Source organism: Pyxicephalus adspersus, chromosome 4 (assembly GCF_032062135.1).
Source record: "Pyxicephalus adspersus chromosome 4, UCB_Pads_2.0, whole genome shotgun sequence".
NCBI lineage: Eukaryota > Metazoa > Chordata > Amphibia > Anura > Pyxicephalidae > Pyxicephalus > Pyxicephalus adspersus.
The window spans coordinates 7,015,571-7,039,450 of NC_092861.1; the positions used below are offsets into that span (position 1 = coordinate 7,015,571).

The following is a 23,880-nucleotide window of genomic DNA, read 5'->3' on the forward strand; positions in this document are numbered from 1 at the left end:
AACCCCAGAAGTAACAAGGAGATTTAAATTTTTTTAATGTAAGTCCTATTACTAATTGAATTTTTTGGAGTTTTTTGGTCTGCGTCATTTGAACAAAACACCAAGCACATGTCAGTGAAACATTTATTACAATTCCCTTTTAGGAACAGAAATACATGACATGCAGTTTTTTAATAATGAGTTAAGGTTTATCCAGTTATAACACCAATTATCACATTTACATCTTCCTCCTGTAACTAGTGTCGTTTCTTTTAGGGGGTTTCAAAACAGACAATCAGACAGTAGATCCTAAAATAAGATTTATTGTTGCAACAGAGAAAATCAAATGCTTAGCAGTTAAAGCACAGAGATACTAACTAAAACAAGGAAATTCATCAACCTTTATAGGCATACAGAATAACTCCAATATAGGAGGGTTTAAGTCGTTATCTAACTGTCATTAGGCCGATTCTCCAATACCATATACTCAGAAGTCCATATAAGCATAAAAGTTCACAAACAGTTAATGGGGTAGATAAACCATCCAACATTTGTGACACAGAAATGACTATCCACCATCTTGGATCCTTGTTCAAGCTGGTTCCAACCTCAAGGGTCTCCTATTAGCCTTCAAGGCCATCCTGTGCTCAGCTTTCAGGGTCATCCCAGTGATTGTTTTTGTTGCAGGTGCTGCCCTCTGCAAACAAACAAACAAACAAAGCAGTAACTATTCTTCATATAAGCAGAGTATACTTTATATTCTATATACAGACCCCCTTAATTTTATATCACACTAGTAAAAAAAATGCACATCCGATTGTGGTATGCAAAGAAACCATTGTGGTGTGCAAAGAAACCATTGTGTGCAATACACCATTACAATAGAGAGCAAGCACTTGCACAGATGCACACCAAAATGCACGTCATACTTGTGTTGTATGTTAAAACATTCAAAATACAACTTGATGACCTTGATGTGAGGGTCTTTGCTCAAGTACTTCTTTTTATAAGATGACAACATTTTGTCCTTGTCTCCTAGTTGTGTTAATTACAAGCGACAATAAAACAGAACATACACGAATGGTTTACTGTTGCAGAAATCTGCACTGAGAAATGTCATGCAACCAATGAAAGGAAGGAACAGCAAGAGATCAACAGAATTGGCATGCAACACTGAATTATAAAAGTTATTTGATTGTAATAAAAAGGCAGTGGTTTATGATATATAATGTTTGGTTTATGAAAAATGTACACAGACACTTTTTCAGCTCTAATGTCTGGATACCAAATGAAAGAATATGCAAACTGCCATTATGAAAACTGATTGTAAAAATATATATATATATACAGCTTGACAAAATGACCTGACTGATGGCCCTTCATTTCGGGAATGGTGGCAATAAAAAGACATTTCAGTTCTCGTATGAGCTGTAAACAAGGACAAAGTTCTAGCATTTCTGAAAAATTCTTAGATGGCTACTTCTGTTATTATGTGCAAGTAGTTAACTGCATTAATTTATCACATTTATGTACCCACCAACCACATTATTAGCTAAATCTGTTCAACTGCTTGTTAACACCAATATCTAATCAGCCAATCACACGGCAACAACTCATTACATTTCTGCATTTAGACAATGTCAAGTATCAAACACATCTGATCTAATAGGATTTTCACATACAACCTTCTTTAGGGCTTACAAAGATTGGTCTATAAAAAGGGTAAACATCCTGTCATTAACAGATCTCTGGATGAAAATGTCTTGTTAATGCCAGAGGTGAAGAATGAAAAATGGCCAGACTCAGTTTAGGCTGATAAAAAGGCAATGACAACTCAAATAACCACTCATTACACTGAGGTCTACAGAAGAAAATTTCTGATTGTGTAACATGCCCTTGAAGAAGATGGACTACAGCAGCAGCAGCAGGAGACTCAATGTGCCACTTATTTGAGGTAAGAAGAGGCACATTTCTGAGGTTACAATCCCTATTTTACTTACAAAATTCCCCACACTTACCAAAATTGGACTAATTTGTAAAAAAAAAACTGCAACAATTGTGGGATCCTATTAAGTCATTATGAACTGAAATGCCTGATGAATTTTTCTAGCATCTTGTTAAATCAACAAAAAAAATTAACAGCAGTTCTAAAGGCAAATAGGATTTAACCAGGAACTAGCAAGGTGTACCTAATAAAGTGGCTGTTGAGTACACCTAGCTACCTGCAAAGCTGTAATGTCTTAACAGATTTTGCAAACTGACTCTGAATGGCAATTTATAGAGTTTAAAGTGCAACTTACTATGTACTGTTCCAGGAATCCATCAATGATGAATTAAAAACAACAAGAACATATTTTGCTCAGTGATTTACCAAAATGAATAAACGTCTTGGTTTACACATGGATATGTGCATTGTATGTAAAGGACTTGGGCTGTAGATCAGTTTATCATGTCGAGTGAAATCAGCAAGTTTTTTCCAATCTACGTCACCCAATATTGCGCCTGCGCAGAGCGAGATTGGGTGACGCAGGAAGAAGAACCTGCAAGAAGAGAGAAGAAGATGTCAGCGTCCGATGCTCCCTCTGTGCCAGGCCGAAGACAGATAATGGGACGACGCAGGACCCAATGGAAGAAAGGATTGAAGGTAAGTGTGATTTTTTTTGTTTTGGGTTTACTTCCGCTTTAACCTGATAAGGACCAGATGATTTTGAATGATGTCCTGAAATGCCAAACCAAAGGTTTGCTTTTTGTATAATGACAAACCAAAGGTTTGCTTTCTGTATAACACCGCCTAGCTGGAGTTCTGTCACATTAACATTTATTCTAGAACTCAAAGAACAAGGAGTCAAATTTTACAAATTAAAATAAATAACAAATGAATGACTTGAAAAATGAAATTTTCTAATAGCATTCAGTTTTCAAACTTCAGTTGTAAAAAGAGGACTTGGAATCTTTTTCCTTTTTTTTTCCTTTAACATAGCAGAGAAAACCTCATTTCTGAAGTATACAATTAATAAAAGGTACTCACAATAAAATTGGCCATGTAAAGGAACTATCCTTTTGTGATGTTCATAATGCAGATAAATGGGTTCAGTTTAGAGCAATCAACTTCCCGAAGTTCTCTGGGATTAAATGTTAAACAGTTCTGACCGGAAATACTGTGAAGCCTAGGGAATGATCAGAGCAATCATTACAGGCTTATTTGGTACCAGTTTCACGTCAAGTGATAACAATAACTTGGTTTTATATTTGGACAGCTAAGAACAAAACAGCTGAAAAAAAAATTAGATGTCAACATTTACCACAAACTATATTTCATTAAAAGTGTATGAATAAGAACATTCATGCAACTTGTAATAGCATCAGAGTAATAATAATGAAAACTCAAGAATCAATGCATATAAAGTTTGGTCCACAAAATTAGCAGTCCTTTGCCCACTAGGACTGGGAACACCATTTGTCCTGTCCCTCATTCACCTTGACATGTTGCTTTCTCTGATGTCTATGTGAACTTTTACTGCGTTTTTCCACCAGCCACCAGAGCCTTGAGAAAAATCCCTCAGGAAATTGGATGAATGAGTTTACAAAGGATTAAGGAGCCTACCCTTCCCCTAATCAGGTAACAGGATTTAGGCTACGTACACACGTGCAATGGTTCTCGTCTGATAATCGGCTTAGGGCCGATATCAGATGAGAATCTGTTGTGTGTACAGCGCTCGTCGTCCATCGTCTGAGCGACCGTCCCGGCGGATCCACAGATGATAGATGACGAACGATAGTAATGGAAGTGAAGGGGGGATCGCGCAGCATCCCCTTGAAAGATCCTTTCCAACGACAAATATTGCACATGTGTATGTATCCTTAGCCATATGGTCCCTATGCACTCATACAAGGTATTTAAAGAATCTACAAGAGATCAATGGGACAACAAAGAAGAGCAAGATCATCATTTGCAAGGAACACATGGGGACTAATAAAGTAGAACCCTAACCAGCACCTTAACTGTACTCTTAAACCTGCCATTTTTTATGACATGCATGATACAACATTTCAGAAAATATGGGAACCGTGGATTACACACTATTTATCATCTGATTTTGACTGGTCCTTATTAAAGACTCAAACCAAGGTTTTGCAACATGACACGTGAATAAAGCATTCTGCAGACTCTTTATGCTTCACCCCAGCCCATCTTCTCCTTCTCCTTTCCCCCCTCTCCCCATCCTTCTGTGTGATGTTAATGTCTTTGTGTTTGATAGAGCATACTTTCAAGCAACATCCTATATGCTTTAGGGTATTTGCATCGGACCAGTGGACTTCATCTATATTTTCTGCTAGGACATTACCTCACCGATCACTGATGTCATTGACTTTATCATGGATCCATAATGTACATTGAATGCTTGAGGACCCCCCCCCCCCCATGTGATTTTCCTCATCTTCACCATTACATATCATTTTTATCTCCATTTTGTTCACCACCACCCCCCTTTTTTTCTACTGCATTGTATATAATTGTACATGTATCTAAGTACAAATGTTCTATGTTTACCTTTTTATTTGAGAAACCAATAAAAATGTATTGAAACAGAAATGTACCCTTAAACACCCTTTCTACCTCCCATGTATATTCTCCCTTAGTACATATTTTTTTTTTACCATAACCCTACACTATGTAATCCTTCCCCTTAGCCCAGCGGTCACCCAGTGGCCTGCAAAAAAAATTTGGTGGGCCACAGAAAAATTTGAACATTATTTGCAATTTTCATGTTTTATTATTAATAAAACAAAAATGATATTCTAATAAAATCCTATGTTGTGAATGACACTTTTGGTCATTATATTTCACTAAATTTACAAACTGTACTAGAGACAGAAAAACAGCGTGCAGCGTGAAGTCAGTGTAGTATTAAGTTGTATGAGGCGACCATTGCCGAGCCTTACGCTTCAGTATTGTTTCCACCATTACAACAGTCACCCCACTCCGCGAATCCCGATTCTCATTTGATTGTTTTATTTTATTTGTTTTTTTTCTCAGGTGTTTATTTAGGTAAGTATGACCTTACCTGTGTTTTTTCTTAACCTGTTATATTTATTGGCATCAAATAGTTTGACTTTGACAACTATCATTTCTTGTTTGGTCTTAGATTTGAATGAAATAAACCCATAATGACTGAGAAAAAGCAAACCAATATTTTGCATTTCTTGGTTAGATGGTCCCTGTATTCTTTGCACTGACTGCACTGAAGACTCCTTTATCTCTCCCATTTACTGAACTCAGAACCACTTGTTTTCTGTGTTAACATTAAATATTGGGAAAACTTTAAATCCATACCATGCTTATCGTCACTTAAGGCAAGCTTGTTTCGTAAACTATTTTACTCCTTTGTTATCATTTTTCCTCTTCCACTGCTATCAGTACAATAAGTCACAAACCTCAGCTCCTCTGTATTGTGTCTATGCTGGTGCATTCACTGCCTTGTGATTGTGAGTATAGCACACATCTGCGTGAAATAAACACCAAGACAGCAAAATAGCAAAATTCTAAAAGACAAGAGATTTTTTTTAGCTAACATCACTGCCTCTCACACACTGGCCCTGATTTATGAAAGCTCCCCAATGCTGGGGAGAATACACTTTCATCAGTGAAGCTGGGTGATCCAGCAAACCTGGAATGGTCCAGGATTCAAAAGGTTTGCTAGTAAAAAGCAAATAATTTTTAAAAATCCATTCCATTTTTTCTGGATCTCCCAGCTTTACTTCTGAAAGTGTATTCTCTCCAGCCTTGGAGAGCTTTCATAAATCAGGCTCACTGAATCAGGACAAAGGAATTCCTGGAGAATCTGTATTGCATGTACACCTCTATCGGAAGTATTAACATGAATTGAAGACTAACTTACTGATGGAAGAGGAAACAAAAAGCTAAACGCAGAGGGCCAGGATATCACATATGAGAAGAAGTGGGCTGGTTGATCCATGTAGTTCATTTGATAGGTAATGAGGTGGGCTCAGGATACACATTGCCTCTTCTAATGCTTGTTGTGTGAACATTTGGTGTGCAGGAACATAGGACTAACTAAATAGGACTAAGCTTTCAGCACAGGATAGGACTATCTATCATTATCTATCTACCATGTTAAAAGAAAAGTATGACTGGATCTTAACTTTAAAAATCTCCCTTTCTTTATACTGAGTGCACAATTTACAATTTGCTTTAAATGTACAATTCAGTTTTACAAGTCTCTGACTGCTATGCAAATGGCTTTATTTCCCAAGAAAGACAAATAATTAATATTGTGAGTAGAAGTTTGTAGACTTTTTCCCCTACTTACGTCTTATCTTCCAACGATGGCTCATTTAGCCACTTCAACTCATCTTTCCACTTGTAGCTTCCGCACCAATAATCGTCACCATCTTTCTTGAAACGAATGACATTTTTCTACAAGATAACAACACTATGCTCAGGAATGAGTTCATTCACAAATTCCTTTAAAGTTACAGGGGCTGTCTAATAGTATCAAGGTTAAAATTTATTTTAAAGATATATCACAATAGCCACAGAGGTTAAAAACCCACTTCGTGTTCACACCTCTAAAAACCCAGAAGTTACCATATAAAGCAGCACTGCCATCATTAAGAGTAACACTGAAGATACACTGATATACACAAATCATACCAGCTTTATTAAAAAAAATACTTTGTACATCCAGTGACACAGGCAGGTAAAGTTATTTTGCACAAATGTTCTCAAAAAGTTGGGATTAGCTGCCAGCTTCCCTACTTATTTTTAAACTTAGTTAAACTTAGCTTAACCTCATCATTTAATTTGATGTGCATTCACTGATGACCTATTTTTCCTATTTCACAGGAAAAGGGATTTCCAGGTCAAACCACAATCAAATTCTAATAAAAGTTTAACATTTCCCTAATCTAATCAGTAAAAAAAAAATAGTTTGCAGCTATAGTTGAAGCTTCTTGCCTTGGAAACACCAGTTCCCTAAGCTGATGTTTCTGTATGGATACCATAGAAATGGAGTTGCACATTTGTATTTTTCCCCTTTTTAAAATTTTTGGTCAAAGTTTATTACTATTGTGTATTTTTTCTCCACTCATCCGTGGGTCACCCCCAGCATTTAGCACTTCCCTGATCCTGCAACGTAACATCATAGGGATAATCTACCATTTGATTTAGTTGCAGTCTAGTTACACTTTTGTGAATTGCTCCTGCTCTAACAATATCCAAAGTTCACAATACTCTAGTGTGGTGATCAGTAGGAAGAATGTCTCTAACATTGCTGGCTGGTGGGAAGAATGTCACCCTTACAGATAGCCAAAAAGTTTATTGGTGTCTGATCTGAGAGACACAAATACCTATTGCTCATGTTTCCCTAGTTGTAAAATGTCAAATTTGCAAGCCCATGTTTGAAATTAACGTTCATGCCAATGTGCCAATACACACTAAAAAGTTTTGGGGGTGTAAAGAAAATGCTGGCTATGTCGTTAGGGGACCCTTGATGCACATTTGGTTACATTGAAAATAATGGATTTTATGAGTACTCACGGGTGTTTATAGAATTTTTTACCCCCTCTTCTCTTTTTATCCTTTCTGCTGAAAAATTGGATTTTGATCTGGTTTATAAATGCCTGGTTAAAACACAAAATTTGGATGTATATGCGTGTTAAAAAGTCTATGTAAGCCAAGTCTTAGGTTTATGTGAAACCCAACAATGAACATTGCACAAACTCATTACACGAACAAGCATGCTCCAGGATCATTTGTTTGCCACACACACCTTTATGAAGTCATCCTGCAGAACGGCAAGCTGTGCTCCTTGGACTTCACAGAACTTCTTGCTGTCTGTCCAGTTCTTCCTTTGTTCTGAGTAGTAATACCCAATGTTATAATACCAAACCCAGTCAGGAAGGAGCCGTTCCCTGCTGCTGCAAGGTGCATTGCTGACAGGTGTACTTTTCTTTGAAAAGTCTTTAATACATAAAGGAAAACAGACCATAGCAGCAGCTGTGTTTCTGGCACACAGAAATGCCTATAAACTAAAAAGTATTTAAGGGGAGTTATTTCTAATATAAGCATGAGGTATTAAACTAGACTAGGTATTCTCAGGGTGGGATTTCTAATTTGGCCACCTAGGCCAGGCCATAGGGCGGCAAGGCCACTATGGGGTGGAACTCAGTCAGTTAACTAACTGCATTTTTTGGACAGTTTTATTTGGACAATCCTTTTATAAAATATAGTTGGCTTAGGTTCAGGCCTGCAGTGGGATCAGGTGATTCCTTGTGACTGGCACCTTGCCCCAAGCTCCAGCTCAGTCATATGCTTTATTTGGCAATGGGTGGCAGTGAGCAGTACTAAGCTACTTGCTGCCGCACTATTCAGTCCCTATGTGGCTGCTGCAGGTAGACACTACATGCAGCCCCCCCCTTCCCCCCCAAAGGTTCACTGGCATGAAGAAATGGTAACACACTGGAACCTCATCACCATTCTAAACATATCCTTAAGAGTCTACTATCAAAACAGTTGAGGGGTTGGGGGCAGCACAAGGCAGGTGTTCTAGGGGAGAAAAAAGTACAACTCAAGCCCTAATTATTCCACTGATTTGCTCCTGAAGCTGCAAGGGTGTGTGCTATGCTGTAACCAACAGAGATATGGCCCACAAAAAATGCCAATCAGTGGGCCCTCAAACTCTGGTTGGGCTGGTGGCTATAACAATGAGCCAGGCTTTTAAAGCTAAATCTGTTTCTATTGCACCTTGCTGGGTTCCTCCCTCATCAATATGCTAATAATGTTTCCATAAAGTGATACCTTTAATATTCTATTTAGAGTTTGCCGGTGGTACGGTTGGCTCAAATGGCTAGCACAGGTTCAAATCGAAGCCAGGACACTATCTGTATGAATTTTGTATTTTTTCCTTGTGTTTGCATGGGTTTCCTCCCACATCCAAAAAACATGAAGCTCCCAAAAGTTGGCCTTCAACTGTGTTAATGACACATGACTATAATAAGGACATTTTAAGCTTGTGAGATTGTGAGCCTCTCTGAGGGACAATTATCAGTGTCATGAATATGGACTGTAAAGTGCTTTGAAAAATGCCGGCTCTATAGAAAAACAAGTTAATAATATTGATGTGAGGACTGCATTTGATTTGAATGACTATACTGATCCAACATAGTAAAGGTAACTGGCACTGACATGTTTTTGAAAATGGGCTCTGCAGTTGTCAACCTGACATTGGGACTGCCAAGATTGCCTACTGCCAAGTACTGATGCCCAGCTGCAGTAACGGGTAGTAACTGTTAGGTTTCAGGCATTTGCACAAGAATGCAAAAGTCTAGCAGAGCCTTATTAGAAAAAAAACACTGTAAAGCCACTTGCAATTGCGTAAATATACACAGTAAATCTTAAATGTCCTTCAAATCATTAGGAATAAGTGAAGAGTATAACTTGAAAGGGTTCTACCCTAGGGCTATGTACACTGTCTAGATAATGTAAATAACATTTTAAGGACAAAACGCAGGCAGGGGTCTTAACCACCTTGCCTTTAAGCCCGACCTTCGTTCGGGCACAAAAAAATTGCACGGATGGTTAACCCCGAGATTTTTCCCATCCATACTTACCTGGTCCCCCTGTGCTCATCCAGCGTCGTTTTCGTATTCCAGCGTCGTCCTCCGTCCAGCGTCGTCTGTCCATCTCCCTCTCCAGCGTCGGGTGCCAGCGGGACCGGTAAGATGCCGGCTGGCATCTTGTGTTCCGCCAGCCGGCATCTTGTGTTCCGCTGCCCGGCCGGCGGGACACATGATGCCGGCTGGCTTCTTAACTGGTCCTGCTGATCGTCCCACGTCCTTCTCGTTCCAGCGCCGGATGATCTCTGAAACGAGAAGCCGTCCGGCGGAGAAAAAAAAAAACGGACGGCTCCTCCCTGCGTGCGTGATGACGTCGGCGCGTGTGCGGGAAATTCAAATAGAAAATCATTCATTCATTTTGTATTGGATTCAATACAAACTCCTGTATTCAATCCAATACAAAATAATTAAAATAAATACAAAGTGTGTAATTGGTAAATTCAAACTGTCATTTTTTATTGGATTGAATACAAACTCCAGTATCCAATCCAATACAAAAAAATAAAAAAATAAATAAAATAAAAGTAAATAACTTGGAAATTCAAATTCTTATTTTGTATTGGATTGGATACAAACTCCCGTATCCAATCAAATACAAAATAATTCAAAACAAACCCCAATAAATACAGAATCAAAGTTTTAAAAATTGCCACTTATTCCCTGGATGGCTAGTGTGTAACACTGTGTCTTATCTTACCTTTGCTGATCTTCGCCTAATTTTGACCATTTGCTGCCTGCTTTGACCTCTGCCTGGACTCCGACATCTCTGCCTGCCGCCTGCCCTGACCTCTGCCTGGACTCTGACATCTCCGCCTGCTTTGACCTCTGCTTGGACTCTGACATCTCTGCCTGGACCTGGACATCACCGCCTGCCTGACCCCTGCCATGGCTTCAAGCTTTGTTTACGTAGTCATGTTTAAGCTGATTTTTGTGTTTTTCCTTTAATTTTATTAAAAGTAATTTTTTTTTTTAAATGATTGTGTGTTTCAAACATTTTTTATATTCATAATATCTACTAGAACCCCTGTTCGGACATATTTCTGTAAGTTACAGGTCTACAATTTAAAAAAAAAATTTCATGAAAAACGATGGATCACTTTTGGTACAGAAATCTAGACCTCAGTGTAACGCTCAGGAGGTTAAGAGCCTAATTGGGATAGTAAAAAAAGTGAAGTAAAAATAAACAAAAATAACACAAGTTGTAAAAAAAAAATCTAAATAAATTAAAAACCTTTGAAAAAATTAAACAAAATAAAGCACATACCAAAATGAGCGGCATCTATGGATAAATCAATCAATATTAAACAACTGATCAAAATCGCCCACTTGTACTGTCTCTCAAGCTGACAGAACTGCAAAAAAAAAAAAATGAAAAATTCTATGCAAACAGGGCCCACATCTCACACTTGGTTTTATCATTTACAAGAATAACACATGTCTACATCCAAAGACGTAGGTCATTTATAAATTATCTAAAAATACACAGGCTGTAAAGAAAAGGAAAACTGTGGTAGTCATTTATCTTAATGCCAAGGTTTAAAACATAAAACATAAATAAACAGTCATAAAACACTGTTTTTGTATTACTCTTCTCTGCTGCTGATCCTTTGATTCACCCTGATGTAAGATTCACATCACTGGTCTGTAATACACTTGAGGGTCAGGTGACACTGTATGGCTGGAAGTGTTGAAACAAAGTCCTGCAAGTAGGATCATCAAATACTAAATATGAAGAAATCTACATTGCAGTTTGAAACTCAAGTAAGGTTTAATACTACAATAAATAAAATGTAGGGACATGACAGGGGGTCAAATGATGATCAGCTTTTGTATAGAAGATTGTGTGTGTATTTGTCTAACACAATTAGAAAACATATATGTATATAAGATGCTGCTGGATGCCCTCACCCTGGATGGGAAATCAGCAGATTCAGAGCCATCTTTCAACTAACACTTTATAGCAGCCTTCCTTAACGTTTTAGCATGGGAGAACCCTTGAAATAACTTTTGGAATTCCGGGAACCCCTTTTATGATTATTATATCCACAGCTATGCCTAGTGTGGTGGTCAGTGAGAAGAATGCCTCTTACATTGCTGATACATGCATTGCCAATGGTTAAAGAAGCAAAGCTGAATGGGCAACCAGCTAAACGTGGCATGGCCGCAGAAGAGCACAGCTGCAGGGATGACCAGCATCTATATTCTTGGAAATATCCCAGAAACAGACAGGATGATAAAACAGACCGAAAAAATGTTTTCCATTTTAATCTCATCAGTGGTGCAGAAGACGCTGCACTTTCAGGTTGTAGAATTGGTTTGCAGAATAGGTATGTGTAAATATTTTTATTCAATAACAGTCATGAGGTCTTTAGTGGTAATACCCTAAATTACTGACCTAATACCTGACCAGACATTTCTTTGTTGCAACAACTATGTCTCTGATTTTTGTTTTTTTATCACTAACTCTAATTATAAATCACCTGGATTTATGACTACTTTTGTGTATTCAATTTTTTTTATCTGTATCAGGACTACAGAACACTGGTTTTTGGTTCCTGTGAGGTGTGGACAGAGTCAGACTGGCTCACTGGTGGACAGGACAGGGGTTCGCTTTTATTAAATACTAAAGCTGCTGATTATTGGATCATGTTCAAGGCTGCGAGTTATTTACGGTAATAGGATTCTTAATTTCTTTATTTTGAAAAATTCTATTACTAATTTAAAAGTTGTGGTGGTTTCATGTGGTGACTTTTTCAGGCAGGTAAATTGTTCTATATTGTGGTGTCTGAAGGCAGGAAAATCATGTAAGACAAGGTTCTTTTTTATTTTTAAATTAAAGTGGAACTTAACCTACAAAGTAAAAATTGTGAACCTTGTAGCAGGGAAAGGCAATAAAATAAACTTAAGTACCTGTTTGCAGTCTTTTCATAATGTATACTGATATGCTGTGATGTGCATTACATACTCCAGATCAATGCAGCACGGTGGCTCAGGGGTTAGCACTCCGGCCTTTGCAGCACTAGGTCCTAGGTTTGCATCCCAGCCAGGAAAATATCTGCATGGAGTTTGCAGGTTGTCTGCGTGGGTTTCCTCCCACATGTTTTTCCTCCAAAAACATGCAGTTAGGTTAAACGGCTTCCCCCTAAATTGACCTTCGACTGCATTAATGACATATGACTATAGTAGGGACATTAGATTGTGAGCTCCTTTGAGAGACAGTGACATGACTATGGACTTTGTACAGCACTGCGTAATATGATGGCGCTATATAAATACTGTATAATAAAAAAATGCACTCTATACACTGTGCTGAGTATTACAAACTCCTGATTATTGCACTCTATAGTGTATGTTGTACATTACAATCCCCAAATCCCTACTCTCTATAACATATGTTGTGTATGACATTTTCCTGCCGACTCTAAACCCCACGATGAGTATTTGAGAAGGAAAATGATTTTGTCTCTGTCTTCATCTTGTATCAGAATCATCAATGAGAAATATCAGGAAAGCTGACTGCATTGTAAGGGGTTACTGTCCTGTAAATCCAATTAAGTTTATTTTGTGTGTTGATTAACCAAAGTATAGATAGGAAGCAATGACAACAATGACAATGAGGTGCCTATATGTGGCTGGGATGACCCCCAGAAATTGGGATAGCTGGGAACTACGATGGTGAAAGGAGAAGCTTCTGATGGTTAATTCCACTCAGTATCCCTCACAAAGTGCCTACTGCCACCATAGAAACTTGTTATCCACCCCAAGCTGGTTCACTGATGACCCTCTATATCAGCCTGGCCAAAAAAAAAAAAATACAAAAAATAAAAAACCCCAAAGGAATGCTTAGATTCCACAGAACCCTGGTTCGAGAAACACTGACCTATACTGTAGCCAGTGCCGACAATGATCACTGGAAAGACTCCCTCTCAGGTGGACAATACCACTCTGTCTGGAACTGACCTGCTCAGGTTGAGGTTCATTGGGCTCCTGTTGCGCTTGTCCCTGACCTTCCATTTTTACTATTACAATCACCTCGGTATTCTTTTATAGCTATGGGTGAGCAGGGAGGGTTTGGAGAGCTCACAAGTACTGTGAGGGAGGGTCAGTTTGGAACCAGTTCTGACACTTTTGCTGGACCTGAGAGTTTAGTTATACAAGTTAGACTTTGGGTAGGTTAGCTGTTTTGTAAGGTTGGACACTATGGTGGGAGAGTTAAGGTAGCCACCAAGAAGACAACTTTAAGATTAGGCACCCAGGTAAATGAGGGTTAGGCACTGGGCAATGGGTTAAGCTTTAAAGCAGAATTAAACCCGGTTGTGCTCACTCTTAAAGGAGGAAAGGTTAGATATAATTGTCTGATCTGTACTTTGCATTGTTACATGAAAAAGAAATGCAGATTACCTCTTACCTGTGCAATAACATTGCACAGAGAGGATGCACAGAAGCTGATCAATAATTTTCTAGGTTTTCAAATTAGTTTTTGTGGTTCAGCCAATTTCCAGAAATTGTTTTGCAAAATCCTGATATATATGCCAGAAATGTCCTGATCCTTCTTCCTCAGGATGTTGAGAAAATGCAGCAACATGTTTCAGCTCTGCTTCTCCAAGTATTGCAAGGGGCGATTGTATTTACATGTGATGGGACTTGTGATAAAAACATTATTTCCAGGAATTCATCAGTGCCCTCTGCCCTTCTGTGGATGTGCTTATGTTCAGTCAATGTGGTCAGTGCAGATCAACAATAAACAGAATGCATTTTTGGATGTGCTCATACCTCCCAACTGCCCGATTTCAAGGGAATGTCCATTTTCCTACCTCCAAAATGCTCCTGATTTGAATTAATTGTTCCTCCACATACCTTCCATCTGCTCAGGATTTGGGGGGCTGTCCTTCTTTGAGATCCAAGACCTCAGAGTCCCTCCTCCAAAAAGTCATTACTTGTGAGGAAACCCGGATCTTCCAGTATGATCCTGAAACAAAACCACAGTCACTTGAGACACCTAAATCACCAAGAATCCGAAAAGTCCAAATTCACAGCCATTCATCAGTGTTTTGTGGCATGAAGGGCGTCATTTAGCCAGAATGGGTTCCAGAAGGTAAAACAGTGAGCCAACATTATTATAAGGAAGTTCTGACAAAGCTGTGATAAAGAATCAGGAAAAGGATGGGCAGAAATGTGGGAAATAGTTTCATTCTTCATTAGGACATTGCTCCTTCTCACACAGCACTTTCTGGGACCGACAAACACATTACTATGCTGGAACATCCTACATATTCACTAGATTTGGCATCTGGTGACTTTTTTCCTGCTTTTTAAAGGAACATGCTTTGAGTTGACGGATGCAGTAAAGAAAAAGACATCAGATATCTGTAAACAGCTAATGGAAACTGATCTAATCCACACCTTCCCCCAGTGGAAAACAAGATGGCATCCATACCTAATTGTGAATGAAGAGAAATTTGAAGGGGCAAGCATTAGAACTGACATATAAAGAAATAAAAGTGAGCTATTATATCAGTCTCGTTATATAATACATGGTAAACATTCATTCATCAATATTATTCCATTTGTGATTTAGTAAAGTGCATATAAAGAAAACAAAGTTGTGAAAAAAACACGAATTCATTTACCCAATCATATTTTGAGCATTTATTGTATGCCTAAAGTAGTATGTAGTGCCATTTACCTAAATACCTTTAGCTAAAAAACTGTTCCTCTTACAAATCTTCAGAAGTTGGGGGATATTATGATGCACTGTGGTGCCAGGTCTTGAAGTAGGCTAGCAAAGAGCATGTCACTGGTTGGAGACGAGACAGAACTGAAAAGGAAATACTTAGAATGCTGTATGTTCCAGTATGTGTTGGGATTTAAACTAACAAGTGAATCTGATCATAGGCACCAACTGTCCCTGAACAATAACATGACAGTGGTGGGCAGTACAAAGGAGGTTGGGACTCGGTAAAGACATTTGGAAACTGGTACTGCCCTGGTGAAACTATGAGCGATGCTCTAAACATCGTACACAGTCTCCAATATCTTACGTAGCATTGTTTTTTTAACTTAAAACACCTGTAGCACCAGCACTGTTCATAGTAGTGTATCATCTATGCCATTTGATAATAAATCATTATGGGAAGTAACCTCTGACATTTTGGGGTCTGGGTAATACTTGTACCCCATGGACCCTATATTCAGTGGTATTGATTAGCACCTTATTACCTGCAGAAGGGGTAGGTGAAGCTAGGATTTTTCTTTGGAAGCTGAAGCGATTAAAAGTTTAGATGAGGGAACCCAATTCAATTTATGGGTTATAAACTACATAAAAACATTAGATTAATATCACTTGAAGTGATCTTTTATGACTCTTTCCATTGACAGATAAACAAGAGAGAAAAACCCTTATAAGAGAAAACTAGAAAAAAATTGGTTGGGATACATTGTTCAAAAAGTGTAAAATATCAGACTGACAAAAGAAGTTCAGACGTATGCCCAGGTAACTCTGCAGGTAGACAGATCACTGGCCACATGGCGAAAATCAAATCACCGATCCAAGACATCGAGGAGCAGGTAGGTGGGATAGGATGGGATGAGATGGGATGAGATAAGATGGGGTGCAGGTATTTCCTAGTGCGTGGCCTCTGCTGAGTTCTGTAGCTAGGTACATTGCCCACACAGTCTGTAGCGCAGTACATACCTATATAGTGCTCTTCAGTATGCAGGAGTTCCATTCATATAGTTTTAATACCCCGATTATAGTTTTAGCCCGGATTTCACTTTTTTAGCACAAGAAGAACATTACAAGGCAATCTGATTGTGTGGTTGGTAGTGAGATTCCCCCATCACCTGTCTGTGTATAGGTTGTAATATTTAGATACGAGAAGGGTCTGGTTCCACTACAGACATACATTCACCCAACTTTCACACATATACTACTTGCACCACCGCACATCCTCTAAGTACTCCCCTGTGCCCCATATTATCCCTGCGTCAGCTGTCACTCCATATCCTTCCCTCACCCTCCTTTCCCTTAAATCCTCTCGGCACTTACCTACTGTATGAACCGACATCCTCCATGTGTCCTCTCATTGTCCCCCATCCTCTATGTACCATCCTTGCACCCTGCTTCCTCCACATATCCTTCTGTTACTCAGCTATAACCCCTCATCTTCCTTTTTTCCTGATACTGTCCCATAAATTAACCCTGTACACTTCTGTCCCTCATATTCTTGCTGCACTACTAACCTACATTCCCCATGTACCCTCCCATCACCCCACATTCCCCATGTATCCTCCTGTCACCCCACTTTTCCCATGTACCCTGCTGTCACCCCACATTCTCCACGTACCCTCCAGTCATCCCACATCCTCCATGTGCCCTCCCATCCCCTCACATTTCCTATGTACCCGCCCATCACCCCACATACCCCATGTACCCGCCTGTCACCCCACTTTCCCCATGTACCCTCCTAGGGTATATAATATATTTATAATATATATAATATATATATATATATATATATTTCCCCTACTCTGCAGGTAGACAGATCACTGGCCACATGGCGAAAATCAAATCACCGATCCAAGACATATAAATATATATATAAAATATATATAAATATATAAATATATTATATATATTTATATAGTTACATAGTAGGTTAGGTTGAAAAAAGACATAAGTCCATTAACTTCAACCACTAGGGAAATAAACATATCCTAGATATAAAACCCTATAAGACATAGTTGGTCCAGAGGAAGGCAAAAAAAAACCCTGGTACAATTTACTTCAACGTTGGAAAAATAAATCCTTCCTCATTCCATGAGGCAATCGGATGTTTCCTGGATCAACAGTCACTGTTATTTTTACTTTAAAGCCTTAATCCCCAGTTATATTCTGTGCTTCTAGAAATTTTTCTGTGCATCCAGCTTTTTCTTAAACAATCTATAGTAGTCGCTGAAACTACTTCCTGATGGAGCCCATTCCACATTTTCACAGACCTTACAATGAAGAATCCCTTCCTTATCTGGAGGTTACACTTCTTTTCCTCCGGACGCAATGTGAATAATGGGGAAAAGAGTTCTCTATATGGACCATTTATATATTTATACAGAGTGATCATATCCCCCCTGAGAGTTCAGCTAATCTCTCCTCATAGCTGTGCTCCTCCATTCCTTTTATTAGTTTAGTTGTCCTTCTCTGTGCTCTCTCTAATTCCACAATGTCTTTTTTGTGAACTGGTGCCCAAACCTGGACTGCAAATTCCAGATGTGGTCTGACCAATGCTTTGTACAGGGGAAGGATTATGTCTCCATCTCTGCAGTCTATTCCTCTTTTAATACAAGAAAGTACTTTGCTGGCTTTAGATATTGCATGCTGGTATTAAGTATATGATCTATCAGAACCCCCAGATCCTTTTCCATTTCTGACTCCCCCAAATGTATTCCCCCTAGACAGTATGAAGCATGCATGTTGTTACCCCCCCTAAGTGCATAACTTTACATTTATCTGTGTTAAATGTCATTTGCCACTTGGTTGTCCAATCAAACAGTACATCCAGGTCTGCTTGTAGATTATAGACATCCTGTATGGGCTTAATTCCATTACATAGTTTGGTGTCATCTGCAAACATAAAAATGGTACTTTTAATCCCAAACTCTATATCATTTATGAAGATGTTAAACAGTAAAGGTCCCATCACAGAACCCTGGGGTACACCACCAATAACCTTAGAGCATTCAGAGTATGAATCATTAATTACAACTCTCTGGATGCAACCTTTAAGCCGGTTCTCTATCCATTTACTGCTAACCAATCAACAAACAATTATATGTGTAGTATCTTGCAATGCCCAAGCATGCAGACCATGAATAGTAACAAGCCACAGTCTCACGCTGTTGTACTGTCTCTGAAGCTCTAGATGTAGTAGCTCTTTCTCTCATTTCCTGTACTCAGGTTTCATGCTGTTGTACTGTTTCTGAAACTCTAGATGTAGTAGCTCTATCTCTGTTATGCTGTAGTCGGGACTCACACTGTTGTACTGTCTCTGAAGCTCTAGATGTAGTAGCTCTTTCTCTCATTTCCTATAGTTGGGTCTCACGCTGTTGTACTATCTTTATACAAAATAACAACTACAATTTACAATAAAAAAAAATGAGAAAAAAATGGAAATTTTGTAACTATATGATTAATCCAAAACAGTATAAAAGTTAATTGTTTTTTTCAGGCCAGGAAATTTATTGTCAGATGAAATATCAATTTTTGCGTCACATCAGAAAACTATACGTGGGTATACCACAATTAAAAATAACTAGGATGAGAACTCTGTGCCGATATTGAACGTGTGTTCCCTGCCTTAGTTCATATTTCTGGCATTTATCACTCCTGAGCATTTGAGCTACCTAGACATGTCCAATGGTTATCGCCGGACAATGCTCCGTCGTTCTCTCCTGTCCCCTCTCCATAGAGCAGAACGGTGCTGTATGTACAACACTTGTTCATGCATTGTGCAGTCCTTAGTCGTTGGAATAAATCGTGAACGATCCTTTCCAATGACAAATATTGCACGTGTGTATGCAGCTTTAGCAACCACTAGGCAGCCAGCAATGATATCAGGCGGTAACTGCCAGGCTTTTTGTAAATGGCTGCAAAGACCTAAAAAAGCATTGTTTTCCTCAATTTTTTTTACTTAAATTGTTTGAAAAAAAATGTGAACGCCTACAAAAGCCTGCAGAGTCCATGGAAAAAAATGGAGACAAAAAACTGAACTATTTGTATTTAAATCTCAGGAAAACTGAGCTGGCAGGCTGACAAAATACACTGACAGCTTTCTGTACAGAGTTGAGCTGCTGTGTAAAGATAACCTGGGGGCAGGAAGGGATATCTATGCACAGATTTTGTGGGGTAGAAAGCAGGACCTGTTATAGAACCCCCCCCCCCCCCCTATCCACCATGGTGGTGCTGCTGTGTTCAGTAGTGTTGTACATACATTGTGTTATCAGTACTCACCATTACATTGACACACAGTGACACTGACTTTCTTTTGGTAAGATTATTACTGAAGATTATCCCTTCCTGTCCCCTCTTAGTCACATTTCTGCCCCAGGCTGAACCTTGGCAAGTCAGGGTGTTCAGTGATTGCAAAGACCTGAGCTGAGCTCTTCCAATCAGAGGCTCAGTACATAGGTGAGGTCTTGCACAGAGGACCCCAAGCAGCCAATCCCGTGCTGACACTTGCAGGAGTCTTTCTTGTTTTTTCTACAATCCCTATTTATAAGGAGATCCCTATTTATAGCTAGGAGAGGATAGCCGCACATTACTATCCCTGGACACCGAGATGTTGGTAAAAGTTTTAGCCACCTGTATAGGCGCTTAGACTTGACCCCATCTCAAAACCACCCACTCCCAGGATATATACTTTAATGCTGCAACAACCACTGGTAACCCATAACTAACCCTTCCTTTGGGCTGCCTCCAATCCCAAACCATTCAATTACTAAACGTACACCCATTAGCCCGGGAACATTGACTCCAACCCATCTCAGAAGAGACACCCTCCACCCTAGATTAACACCCATCATTCTGACACCCATCTCTGAGAGTTACCCCTAGACTGCTACTTACCTGCTCAGAAACCACCCAACCTCCAACTGACACCCAAGCATTGCCAGGCTCTGTCACCCATCCACATTTCAGACTATCCCTGACCCCTAAACCACCCACACATCAGAAAGATTCCCATCCAACCACCACTGACACTTATTTACCTAAAAAATGTCCATATTCTAAATTGCCTTGCACCCCTAAACCACCCACATCCCAGACCCACCCTAGGGTGTCACCCATGCACCTTTGTAGGTTAGCTTGTAGTTAGTGTTAGATACTAGGTGGGGGTTATGATTAGGCACCAGGGGGGTTCATCTTAGGGGATCAAAATTTGGGAGTCTAGGATTTTTTAAAGGTATATATTATCATATATATTGACGGATCATTTTATCTGTCATTTACATAATAATCAGGATGTCCTAAAATTGGAAAACTTTAACCGTTCAAAAAAACTTAAAAAATCAGGAGCAATATTTAGATTTTATTAGTTTTTATGTAAAAGTTTTTGTCACGACATACCCAGCTAAGGACAGGATGGGTCATCAGGGGCTCTGCAGACAATGATAAACTGCAATGTAGTCACACCTCACTCATACACCTGCCAGGTGGATCCCCACTTTGGTTCAGTGCACATTTCTTAGGTGCACAGCAGGGAACTTACAGGGACAGGTATGTGTGGGCTGATCATTGGTGAAACCCACATCATTGGACACAGGTATTGTGGAGATGATGTATTTAGATCTCTAGGGCTGCCATGTACTCCTAGGTAAAAGAAGTCTCCAGGCAGAATGTCAAACAGTATGTAGGTTGGTGTTCCTATCTAGAAATATCTAGAAAATACCATTTTCATAATTTCTTCTTTTTTTTTTTTTCCTTTTTACAGCCGCAAAATGACATGGATAATCCAAGAAACAAGGATACTACAAGAGTAAGTCGTTTTTTTGGAATTATTTGAACTCATATACACCTACATGTAAGATGCATTTATGGTGCTTTTGCAATGTGTTCTTATTCACTAAAGGAATAACACAGTACCAGCCAAGCTCGTACTGACTTTAAAGGGGTTAAGGCACTTACTTTAGGGCCTAAATTTGCCCTCCAGCCTTCTCTTTAGGTCTTCTTTTCTGTACTGAAAATGCATATTCTGATTTAAATGCACATTTTGAGCTTTCCGCTAGGTTATAGTCAAAAAAGACTAAATGGTAACATATTGGGCCTGATTTAATAAAGCTGTCCAAGGCTGGAGAAAATACACTTTCAGCAGTGAAGCTGGGTGATCCAGAAAATATGGAATGGATTTCTTAAAAGTAATTTGCTATTGTTAGCAAAGGTTTTCAGTCCTGGGCCAGATCCATTCCAGGTTTGCTGGATCACCCAACTTCACTGATGAAAGTGAATTCTCTCTAGCCTTGGAGAGCTTTAATAAATCAGACCCAATGTATCACCAGTGTTTTCTCCAGACCAATTTAGCTGGGTGCACCACCCGGCACTTTTTAGTAACCACCTGGCTGTTTTTGGGTGATTACCTAAGAGTTGATTCACAACACAGGGGCTACCACCCACCTATAATTACTTCCCACCTGGCTATTAAAAAAAATACCGGATTGAACACTGTGTCCCAGTGTCCTTGTTGTCAAAGAAGCATGTAAATACAGGTGCATCCAGCTGTTTCATGTTTATAGGCCCTCATCATTGCTTTAGCAGGCAGTATGATGTAGGTTTTGTTGAAAGGTAATAAACAGATCGTCAAATCGTATCTTATGGACTGACTATCCATAGAACATAAAATCATCTATAGTCAGACTATATGATATAATTGAATCCGTTCACACAACACCAACAGAAATGCCCTTATGGAACACCTCAGGAGGGATTAACACTGAAGCCTAATCCAATGACAACCAACATATAGATCAAGAAAACAACATAATAACAAATATTTTTTTCTCTTACATTACAAAAAGACTAAAAAGCATAACTGGTGATCACCCATAAAACATACTTTTCTTCTAAAAAGAACTCCAGTCTCTTTTACACAAACATGAAAGACTCCTGGAAGCAAATGGGGCATCTGTGCATGCAAAAAAGACATGAGACCTCTGTATTTATCAACAGCCAACCAATGGAAGCAGTAGATCCTCAAACATACCTGATATCATGCTATATAGAACCCATCTAGATTTATAATTACCAATAAGCAGATGTTCAGTAGAGTTGCTGCAGCGGGAAAACTCTGTAAATGCCACATCATAAATTATATAAATACATTTTTTAGTCTCAATTAGTTTTTGTTATATTAATAACAATACAATGAAACAATATAACCATGTCAAAGGAAATAAAAAGGGGAGAGAAAGATAAATAGTATAACAACAAATATTAAACATCAGCACATTTAGAGTTCAGAATGCATAAACCTAATATGTGTTTTAATATCTGGTACTGCCAACCCCTTAGGGTCTCCAAAGATTATAGAAAATAAATTAATAAAAAAATTTAAATTTTAAAAAGAAAAGGGTAAAGAAATGGAAAATGCGGGGAGGGAAGTGTTAGGTTGCACGTAAACCGGTTACTTTGTGCATCTCGTTTCACACTAGACCAAGTGTGAGGGGTTACATAGTCAAATTATAATCATCCCAACCCATAGGCATGTAATAGTTTATCCATGGGGACGATATTGGCTGATATTTGGTCATGGAATCGGTAAGTATTCCTCTAATTTTTTCCTTTGCTAAAAACCAGGTCATTTTATGTTTCACTTTTGTCACTGTTGAATTAGATGACCACCAATTTTTTGCTAGCACCCTTTTTGCAGAGGTAAACAGATAAGTTAATAACTTGAATTGGGTGTCAGTACAAATAGATGGTTTTAGTAGTGGCCCACCAGTAAAAGCCATTGGGTAAATACGTGTCTAATATTTTATCAATACATTTTTATGTTTGAATATGTCACTGATTGGGAGCTTTAAATCATAGAAGGAGAAGTGAAATGAAATTTTAAAGACACACAGAAAGCTGTGCTTGAAATAAGGAAAGGAATTTTATGTGGATGTTACCTGTTGATAAATCCCCCTCTCACTGTCTTTCTACACTACCCAGAAAGTATGTACAAACAAATCTGCAAATTATAAGTAAATGAGTAAATGAGTAAATTTGGAAACCATAATACAAAATAAAATTCTTAAAGATGGAAGTCTTTCCGTCTTTCAGTATTGGATCTCAAAAGGTTTTTATTTTTTCTGGCAACTGAAAGGAAGTGGATTGTTCCGGCCAGTGACCAAGAGGTATGGACGTCTAAAAGCATTTCTAGATGCACCGGTAATGTTACCATTGGCTTTGAAAGAAAGCAGAAAGAAGGTTCCTAAGACTTTAGACCAGGGGTGCCCAACCGCTGGTCTGAGGCCCACTAGTGGGTTGCGGCCATCTAACATCTGGGCCGCGAGAGCGCAAAGACCAGCGGTCCCCAACCAGTGGTCTGCAGACCCTGCTTTGCCAGAGCCGCAGACCATGTCTCCTGTATACCGTGTTTCCCCGTTTCCCCGAAGCCACCCCCCGATTTTTGCTCAAACAATTAAAATAAAGCACCCCCCGCAAATAAGACATCCTCCGATACCTGATACTGTGTGCCTCTGTGTGACTCCTCGATGCTGGCTGCAGTG

General features: G+C 39.0%; 1 protein-coding gene across 19 annotated transcripts; it reads right to left on the reverse strand.

Annotated features, from left to right (window-relative positions):
- Positions 1-109: 109 nt before the first annotated feature.
- Positions 110-14,791, reverse strand: LOC140328013 (C-type lectin domain family 2 member L-like). 19 transcript variants are annotated; one of them, XR_011920209.1, is made up of 7 exons: positions 14,392-14,406; positions 11,206-11,318; positions 10,883-10,970; positions 7,773-7,963; positions 6,312-6,418; positions 2,280-3,146; positions 110-676 (listed from the first exon to the last, which is right to left on the reverse strand). XR_011920209.1 is itself a non-coding variant. In XM_072407290.1 (6 exons), the coding sequence occupies exons 1-5, from the start codon at positions 13,630-13,632 to the stop codon at positions 3,032-3,034; spliced, it is 555 nt and encodes a 184-aa protein (XP_072263391.1). In that variant the 5' UTR covers positions 13,633-14,385; the 3' UTR covers positions 110-676; positions 3,008-3,031. The 19 variants fall into 19 exon arrangements, 3 of the variants coding, with proteins under 3 accessions (XP_072263391.1, XP_072263392.1, XP_072263393.1); XR_011920201.1 differs by lacking the exons at positions 11,206-11,318; positions 14,392-14,406 and adding an exon at positions 13,579-14,385 and having other exon boundaries at positions 2,280-2,519; positions 3,008-3,146; XR_011920205.1 differs by lacking the exons at positions 11,206-11,318; positions 14,392-14,406 and adding exons at positions 7,541-7,623; positions 13,579-14,385 and having other exon boundaries at positions 2,280-2,519.
- Positions 14,792-23,880: the final 9,089 nt, after the last annotated feature.